This window comes from Grammomys surdaster, unplaced genomic scaffold (genome assembly GCF_004785775.1).
Source record: "Grammomys surdaster isolate TR1022 unplaced genomic scaffold, NIH_TR_1.0 166, whole genome shotgun sequence".
Lineage (NCBI taxonomy): Eukaryota > Metazoa > Chordata > Mammalia > Rodentia > Muridae > Grammomys > Grammomys surdaster.
The window spans coordinates 2,229,377-2,239,064 of NW_021604614.1; the positions used below are offsets into that span (position 1 = coordinate 2,229,377).

Genomic DNA, 9,688 nt, shown 5'->3' on the forward strand with positions numbered 1-9,688 from the left:
CCTCCCTTCCTTCCTCCCCTCCCTCCCTTCTTTCCTTTCTTCCATCCTTTCTTCCTTTCTTGCACTAGTGACTAAGCTGAGGGCCTTGCATATGCTCGGCAGGTGCTCCACCACTAAGCTATCTGTGAAAATAAATTTTGATGGGGAGGCCAAGTGAGATGCCTTAGTGGGTAAGGCATTTGCCATGAAAGCCTGGTGGGTTGAGTTTGATCCCTAGAACCGTGTAAAGGTGAGAGGACAACATCAGCTCCACACAGGCGTCCTCTGTGGACCTCTGTGCACTCTCTTTCCTACCTCATAAATGTACTCTGGTGGTTTGAAGGACAATGGTCCCCATAAGCCAATAGTTTTCAATGGTCGGTGTGCAGTTAGTGGAACTGTTTGGGAAGGATTGGGAGAGGTGGCCTTGTTGGAGTGGGTGTGTCACTTGGGATGGACTCTGAAGTTTCAAAAGCCTATGCCAGGCCCAGTGTGGCTCTCTGCCTGCTGCCTGCAGGTCAGACATAACTCTAGCACCATGCCTGCTTAGCACCCACCATGTTCCCTGGTATGATGGTTATATACTAATCCTCTGAAACTATAAGCAAGGCCCCAATTAAAAGCTTTCTGGCATAAGCTGCCTTGATCATGGCATCTCTTGACAGCAATAGAATAGTAACTAAGACACATATCGTAATAAAAATTAAAAAAGAAGATATTGACAGGGTGTTCAGGGCAGCTCAGACTGGCTGGGAACTCACTAATCCCCTTGCTTCAGCCTCTCGGGGGCTGGTATCACAGGTATGCACCATCACATTCAGCTAAGTCGTTAATATATTTACCATATACATTGCTTGGCTAGAACAATATACATAGTAGCTCATAGCGATTTGGGAAACACACACACACTTTATTGTTTATTTTATTTATTTACATTTCAAATGTTGTATCCCTTCCTGGTTTCCTCTCTGTAAGCCCCCATCCCATCCCCCTCTCTTTGCCTCTATAAGTGTTCTCTACACCAATTCGCACCTCAGCACCCCAGAGTTCCCTTACACTGGGGTATCAAGCCTCCACAGGACCAAGCGCCTCCCTCCCATTGATGTCTGACAAGGCCATTCCCTGATTCATATGTAGCTGGAGCCATAGGTCCCTCCATGTGCACTCTGGTTGGTGGTTTAGTCCCAGGGTGCTCTGGGTAGTCAGGTTAGTTGATATTGTTGCTGTTCCTATGGGGTTGCAAACCCCTTCAGTTCCTTCAGTCCTTCCCCTAACTCTTCCGTTGGGGTCCCCGGGCTCAGTCTGAAGGTTGGCTGTGAGCATCTGCATCTGTATTGGTCAGGTTCTGTCAGAGCCTCTCAGGGTACAGCCATGCCAGGCTCCTGTCAGCAAGTACTTCTTGGCATCAGCAGAAGTGTCGGGGTTTGGTGTCTGAAGATAGGATGGATCCCTAGGTGGGGCAGTCTCTAGATGGTCTTTCCTCCATTCTCTGCTCCATTTTTTTGTCCCTGTATTTCCTGTGAGCCTGGGTGTCTCAGAACTCCTGGGGGGTCAAGCTGTCTCTGGGTGTGATTAGGCCGGGGAGTGCTGGAGCACAGGGTCCACTCTCGGGTGGAGACGTAAACCAGAAGGATTGTATCCTTGGCTGGGTGGGAGTTCCTGTGTCCCCTGGGCCTGGGAAACATGTATTCAAGCTGTCATTCTACAGATAGCTCCCTGGAGCTTTCTCTTTTCCTTTAACCTTCTTTTCCAGACCTTTCCATGACAGCCCATACAGATTTCATTTATTCCAGTCAACCTTGAGTCATCCCTCCAAGGAGTTTCCAATTTTATTTATCCATCTTTTTTACTGATGGGAAGACTAGTCTGCAGTTCTGCACCTTTATTCATGTGTAGACGTTTCAGTAAGGGGTCCTTCTGCCAATGGGGGTTGGGAAGTAGGATCAGTAGAAATTAGAGCATTAAGTGGTAGGTTGAGTCTTCTGTCCCTCTCACTGGGGGATTCTAGGCAGGGCTCTACCACTGAGCCACGCCCCCAGTCCCTCACTGGGGATTCTAGGCAGGGGCTCTACCACTGAGCCACGCCCCCAGCCCCTCACTGGGGGATTCTAGGCAGGGGCTCTACCACTGAGCCACGCCCCCAGCCCCTCACTGGGGGATTTTGATCCCTAGGGGCTCTACTGCTGAGCCAACCATTCAGTTTCCATTTATTTCTAGTTTTAGCTGCCCGTGTGTTTCATGGGCAGCTGTGCACAATCACTTCCCGTATGGATCTTTGAGATCTTGCATCAGGCTCTGGGCTTTGTGTGAATTTCTATTTGCCCCATAAAGTCACTGGTGCATGATGTACCCCTGACTCTTTCGTTTTTGCCAAGGAAGGGGAGATAGCATCTCAGAGTGTCTTTGATTCCCATTCCCCTGATTACTAATGAGACTGGACTGTCTCTGCACAGACCTCATGGTTCTTTGGTTCCTTGTTAATTGCTTCCATGCTTCACCTGGTCCTTAGATTTAAAAAGAGTTAAGCTTTTCTTCCTTCCTTCCTTCCTTCCTTCCTTCCTTTCTTCCTTTCTTTCTTTCTTTCTTTCTTTCTTTCTTTCTTTCTTTCTTTCTTTCTCTTTCTTTCTCCCTCCCTCCCCCTTTCTCCCCTCCCTTCCCTTCTCTTCCTCCCTCCCTCCCTCCCTCCCTCCCTCCCTCCCTCCCTCCCTCCCTTCTTTTCATCTTTCATCTTTCTTCCTGTGGTGTGGGTGTACCCATGACAAGGGTCTTGCCTGTGGAGGTCAGAAGACAACTTGGAGCAGTAGTTTCTAGTTTTCCACCCTGTGGGTTCTGAGGGGTGGATCTAAGGTGATCAGGGTTGGTGTTAAGTAGTTTAACCTCAACCTCTGACCCTTTTCTTTTTCTTTTCCATGTTGGGAGTGGCACTCAGTCTCTCACATGTTAGTCATGTACTTCAACACCTCCAAATTTCAGCATTTGGCTCTCCCTGTATACCGTGTGTGTCTCCCGTCTGTGATCAAGCTCAAATCAATAGTCTTGACAGCAAGTACTTTACCTACTGATTTGTTATTTGATTCCTCCTTTCTTTCTTTTTGAGACAGTGTCTCCCTCTCCCTCTTCCTCTCCCTCTCCCTCTCCCTCCCTCTCTCTCCTCCCCTCTCGTTTTTTCAAGACAGAGTTTCTCTGCATAGCTCTGGCTGTCCTGGAACTCACTATGTAGACCAGGCTGGCATTGAACCTAGAGTTGCCTCGTGCCTCCCAAGTGTTGGTATTTATATAGAAACTTGTATTTTTTTTTCTCGCTAAAAATGGCTCTTTCCAAGTCACATAAATTAAAAAAAATCACTTTAAAAAACTTGAAATAACAGGACGAGGGGCAGAAGACTCAGAAGTTAGCCTCAGATACACAGGGAAACGGAGGCCAGGAGGGGTGCAAAGCCCTGTCTTCAATTCCCAGTTCTGCACATATAATGAGAATGTTAAATAAAAGGAAGACTGAGTCTCATTATCTCGGGGTGGTTCTCTTCTTGTAACCCAAGCATTGACAGGAAATGCACAAGGAGCATTTCTCAGGTGCCTCAAGGAGATTGTTACCAGGAAATCAGCCTTGTAAAAATGAGAAACTTTCTTATGGCTGTCAAGCACTCTGCTCACCCCTGTGGTGTCTTCTGCCCCCACGCGACCGCATCGCGGTACTGCACCCGCCCGGATCTCTAAGGTCTTGTTCTGGCGGTGCTATCGTGCTTCTCCAGGGAGGAAAGCGGAATGGCGCCCCCTGGCGGGGTGCAAGGCAGCATACACTGATATCTTTGTGCTCCCAGAGGATCATCCCTGGTTCTCTGAATGGAGAAACTCCAAGACTGCACACTCGTTCTCCAGCCTGACACTAATGGAGAGAGAGAAGGGACAGGGAGAGAGGCCTGAGGGTGAGGACAGAGGGGTCTCAGTTGAGGAAGCTGAACTGGGGTTCCTCCTACGGTAAATCTACTATCTGACCTGGAAGATAAGACCGTACAGATTCCATCTCCTCCTCCCTCCTTCATTTCGTCCTTGCTTCTCCACATCCGTATCTTCCTACCTTCCCACCGCCCACTTTTGGCAGGTAAACTAAGCCGATTCTAAGTGGGTTCTGAGGTTTTCCCCAGGAGTAGATAGAAAATTGATCTTAGGTATCAGCTATTGGTCTGTGAGGAGGACCTTGTAGCCATACTTGAGCTCAGAGGAGCAGGTACGGGGATCTATGGAAAAGGGTAGTGTGTCATGTGGCAACTGGGTCCCCATGGCAACTGGACTCCCACCCTGTGGCATCTGTGAGGTCACCCTGCCTCTCCTGGCTGGAGGAATGGATGGAGGCCAGACATGGAGGCCGCTCCCCGGGTCAGATCCAGCCTTCTCAGAATTCTGCTGCAGGTTGGGAGGCTGTCTGCGCTGGTAAGCATGGTACGGGTAGGGGACCTGTAGAGATCCAGCTGTTTCCAGCCACCAAGGAATAACCAGCAAACTCCCGAAAGTCCCATCTCCAGAGTAGTGTGGCATGGGTGTCTATCAGCAATCTTTCTTCCTTCCCTTCCCCCCTCCTTTCTTTTCTTTCTCCCCGTGTGTGTGTGTGTGTGTGTGTGTGTGTGTGTGTGTGTTTGAGACAAGGTCCTATTATGTAGCCCTGGTGTCCTGGTACTTACTTATAGACCAGGCTGACCTTGAACTCATAGAGATCTGCCTGCCTCTATCGTCCCTGTGCTGAGACTAAAGACGTACATCATTATACCTGGTCCTTCCTTTCTTTCCCTTAAAAAGATTATATACTCTGTGTGTGTGTGTGTGTGTGTGTGTGTGTGTGTGTGTGTGTGAGTGTGTGTGTATGTTGGGAGTCAGTTCTTGCCTTCCATCATGTGGGTCCTGGGGATCTAACCCAGGTCGTCAGGCTTGGCAGCAAGCGCCTTTACCTGCTGAGCCATCTCATTGGCTTACTGTCCCTTTTCTTTCCCCTTCCCTTCCCCTTCTCCCTTCCCGCTTCCTCCTTTTCTTTCTCTCCCTTCTTCTTTCGAGTGTGCATGTGTGTGTGGTGGGTATGGTATATGCACATGTGTGCAAATGCCTGTGTGCACATGGAGGCCAGACGAGGGCGCTCTCTCTCCCTTGTTTCTTTGATCCTTGAAACTTGGAGCTGATACGTTTGTTAGTTAATTTTATTTTGTCTGACAGCTTTGCAAGCCCCAGAGATCCTCCTGTCTTCAACAATAACTCCAGTACTGGGGTTGCATGTATGCATTGGGCCATGTGTGCTCTGGGCCATACATGCACTGGGCCATACATGCACTGGGCCATGCCTGCTCTGGCTTATTATGTGGATGCTGAGACCAGAACTCTGCTCTAATCCCCATGCTTCAGCAGTAAGCACTCTATTCTCCTCCCCTCTTCCTCCTCCTCCTCCTCCTTCCCTTCTTCCCCCTCCTCTTCCTCTTCCTCTTCCTCTTCTTCCTCTTTCTCCTCTTCCCCTTCCTTCTCCTCCTCCCCTTCACCTCCCCTGCTGTCTTACTATGTGGTCCAGGCTGGCCTCAAACTCACCATGTAGCCCAGGCTAGTTTCAAAACTCACTGTATAGCCCAGGCTGGACTTGAACTCTTGACTCTGCTCAACAGCAGGCATGAGTCCCATGCCTGGCTTCCTATCCTGGTCCTAGGGTATTAGGGGGTTGGTCCAGGTTGATCATCTCTGTCACCTATGGGCTGGAGGCTTCTCTACCTGACAGGCATGCTCGTCATTGAGGAATTCTCAGTTACAACCTTATCCCCCCACCATTAATCCCACTTCCTGTGACTAGAAGACACCCTTGAACAACCTGCCACTCAGATGAGAGACCTGGAAATCTTCTGTCTCTCCTCCTACACTTCTCATAGTAGGTCACTCATTAAAGCTGTCACCCATCTCCCATGTCTCTACATCTCTGTCCCTAATGATGTCTTTATGTCCAGCTTCCCTCATGATGCCAAGAGCAACTAGGGTTCTAGGCAAGCCCAGGTATTTGGGGGAAGTCAGCCAGCCCCGTGTCCGAATCCCACAGACTTAATTAGAGGGGAGGTCATCTTTACTTATTAGTTTTTAATTTTTGTTAATCATTATTGTGTGTGGTGGGTGATTGCTTGCCATAGCGCCTATGTGGAAGTCAGAGTTGGTTCTCTCCTCTCCCCTTTCCATGGGTTCTGGGCTCATACTGAGGTCAGCAGGCTTGTGGGGCAAGAGCTTGAACCAGTGAGCACTCTCTGTTTGTTCTTTTGTTTTGTTTCATGTAGATCAGGCTAGTTTTGAACTTTCTATGTAGACAGAGGACCTTGAACACCAGGTCCTTCTGCTCCTCCCTCCAGACTGCTGAGGTTACAGGCGTGCACCACCTCTCCTGGTTCTAGGAAGAGCTGGGGTTTGAACCCAGGTTTTCGTGCATGTTAGGCAAGCACGCCACAGCTGAGCTCCACCCCCATGCTTAAAGGTTCTTACAGGGCTTCAGAGATGGCTGGCTCAGCAGTTAAGAGCATTGACTGCTCTTTCAGAGGTCCTGAGTTCAATTCCCAGCAACCACATGGTGGCTCACAACCATCTGTAATGCGCTCTGATCTGCGACAGCATGCTCACGTACATTTAAAAAAAAAAATCACTCTTTAAAAAAAAAAGTCTTGGGAGGTAGAAGCAGGCAGATCTTTAAGTTCAAGGCCAGCCTGGTCTATAGATTGAGTTCTGGGACAGCCAGGGCTACACAGAGCAGAAAAAAACGATTATAGGCAGGGCATGGTGGCACATGCCTTTAATCTTAGCACTCAAGAGGTAAAGGCAGGAGGATCTCTGTGAGTTCAAGGCCAGCCTTGTCTACACGGCGATCTCCAGAACAGTCAGGATTAATTACCTTGAGAGACCATGTCTCAAAAGAAACCAAAATCAAATAAATGAATGAAGGAATGAATGAATAAGAGACCAGTGCATCACAAGTAAACTGAGACCAGGCAGCCCCTATCTCTAAAGCACTGGTTGGATTCCACCCCAGGTTGGTGACACTAGTGTACCCATCTATCTTCCTACAGCTGATTCAGAACCGCATATACTTGTACCGCTTTCTGCTCTTGAAGATGGCCGTCTTTCAGCACTGGATGTCGGGGCTGGCCCAGGAAGCCCGAGGTTCCGGCAGTGACCAGGCCCACCTGATTCCAGAAGTCATCATAACCTGCGCTCTGGGCTTGGTCCTTCGAGCTGGACTGGCTTTGCTGTGGTTCCCCGTGTGGCTGCTGCTCTGGGGACCCAGGCTGGCGTACAGAGTCGGGCTGTGCTGTACCCACACTGTGAGGCTGGCCTTGGGGCACCTCTGTGCCTGTGAACCTCTGTGTCTGTCTCCAGCCACCTTCAGGGACTTGTTTCTATCCTGCCTGCATAGCCTCATGCTGGTAGCTTTGCTGATGATGCTTCTAACCTGGAAGCTGGTGCAGAAAGCCCATCACTTTAGTCTGGGCTGGCTGTCCAGCCAGGTGAGTGACAGGGATGCAGGCTGGGGACTCTGGGTGTGGCCACAGCTGGTCAGTACTGTCCATGGAAGGTCCTCTCCTCCCCCTATCTCTCTCAAATTATTCTTATTTTCAAAGTGTGTGTATGTGTGTGTGCAGGTGTCCTCAGAGGTCAGAAGAGGGTATCAGATCCTCTGGATCTGAGCCTGTACCTACATTACCTAGTGTGGATAATAGAGATCAAACTGGAACCCTCTTCGAGGGCAGTACTTGCTCTTAGCCACAAACCCATCTCTATGGCCCTGTACAACATTACTTTTAACTTTTTGTTTTTTTTTTTTTAGACAGGGTCTCTCTAGGAAGCCTTGGCTATCTCAGAACTTGATCTGTAGACCAGGCTGGCCTTGAACTCTTAAAGCTCTGCCTGCCTCTGCCTCTCAAGTGCTCACCAGGCTCATAGAGTGTTACTTAAACAAATTTGCATGTTGCACACAAGTGGGTGTCAGAGAACAATGGGGTTTGTTTCTTTTCTTCCACCATGCCGGGGGCTGGGGCTCAAACTTGACCTGCCCGAGCCATCTGTCCAGTCCTTACCAATGCTCTTGCCTGCCCGGACCCTCCTGCAGAAGTCTGTGTTGCTAGAAGCCCTGTCCCTGCTGAGGCGCCTCTACCTGTGGGTGGAGCACAGGACCACACTCACTTCCTGGAACCTGGCTTATCTTGTCACTTGGATGACCTGCCTTGCTTCTCACCTGCTTCAGGCTGCCTTTGAACACACAGCCCAACTAGCCCAGGCCCAGGAGGCCAAATCACCGGAGACCTCAGGGCCCTCACCTCAGTTCTTAGTTCCAGAATCCTCCACCACTGAGTCTGGACCCCTCCCACCCCAGCCTGAAACCCCCGGAGAATAAATGTGTCCCCAACCTGCCCTTCGGACTCACCATCTCTTTATCTCGCTGGACTGGAAGGCTATTCTGTGTCATGTGTGTATCTGTGTATCTGTGTACCTGTGCTTATGAGCACACCAGGGTGAAATCCCAGGCTCAGCCACTTCTGGGAAGGAAATCACATTCCTCAAGGGCCTCTCAGGTGTCCCGCATCAAGTGCCTCAGACACTTTACACATCGTTTGGTTCGTCTCCTAGCAACCTTAGCATCTGGCCTGACTATCATTTTCCACACAAGAAAACAGGGCCTTGGAGACTGGGCATTTCCAAGGTCATGGAATGTGTCAGAGTCGGCTCAGGTTTCCAGATGGCTTTGTTTCCCAGGCTGCTGAGTCTAAATCTATGACCCTGGTTCTTAGCTCCCCAGGGATTTAGAGGGAGCTGGGCAGTTAGAGACTCTGGCCTCTTGGGGGTGCCAGGACCTCACAGTTTAGAGATGTAGACAAAACTTTGGAGTGGCTCTCTTAAGTCCATTCACCCACACATCGGAATGGGTCTCCATGCTCATCACTGAATTACACACCCGCCAATTGTCTACAGGACCCCTCTCTCCTCCCTCCCTTTCTGCCTCTCCCTCTCTCCACTCTCTCTCCTTCCCTTTCTCATCCCTCCCCCTCTTTCCCTCTCTCCCTCCGTCTCTCCCTGCCGTCCTCCTTCCCTTCTCCCTCTATCCATTCCTCCATCCCCTTCCCTCCATCCCTCTCTTCCTCCTTCCCTCAGTCCCCTCCCTCCCTCATTTCTCCCCCTCTATCATCCATCCCTCCATCCACTCAAAACCCATCCATTTATCCATCCTTCCAAACATCTCAAATTCATCCCTCTATCCTTTTATCCATCCTAAAGTTCAGCTACCCACTCACCACCCACCATCCATCGATCCATCCACCCCCAAATTCATTCTTCCATCCCTTCGCCCCTAATCCATATCTCTATCCCCCAGATGCATCAACCCATCCTGCCCTCCACTCTTTCACAGATCCATTAGTTTGTTCTTTTCTCTTTCCAAAAATGTTACATCACAGACTATCAATCTTCTCCAGCATGAGAAGATTTATCCAGTCTCCTCAGCCTCTCGCTGGCAAAGGCAGGCTCCTTCAGACAAGGCCTAGCCTAGGCTCTGGCCCTGGCCTTAGGTGAGTTCTGCTTATGAAGAAAGAGGAGGGGCTGTGTTCCCAAGAGTCAGCCTCACCTCTCACCCCTTTCCCTGTCTCAAGACCTGGCATCCATGTACCTGTGAGGAGGTTCAGAGAACCTACGTTCCCCCCACCTCACCCTGTTC

General features: G+C 50.0%; 1 protein-coding gene across 1 annotated transcript in view; it reads left to right on the forward strand.

Moving 5' to 3' along the window:
• The window catches only part of Tmem270 (transmembrane protein 270), a 14,914-nt gene extending 6,523 nt beyond the window's left edge, over positions 1–8,391 (forward strand). The window contains exons 3-4 of the mRNA XM_028765939.1: positions 7,050–7,487; positions 8,090–8,391. Of these exons, the coding sequence (XP_028621772.1) occupies positions 7,050–7,487; positions 8,090–8,374 (723 nt within the window). The 3' untranslated portion in view covers positions 8,375–8,391. The remainder of the gene's footprint in view (positions 1–7,049; positions 7,488–8,089) is intronic.
• The last annotated feature ends 1,297 nt before the right edge of the window (positions 8,392–9,688 follow it).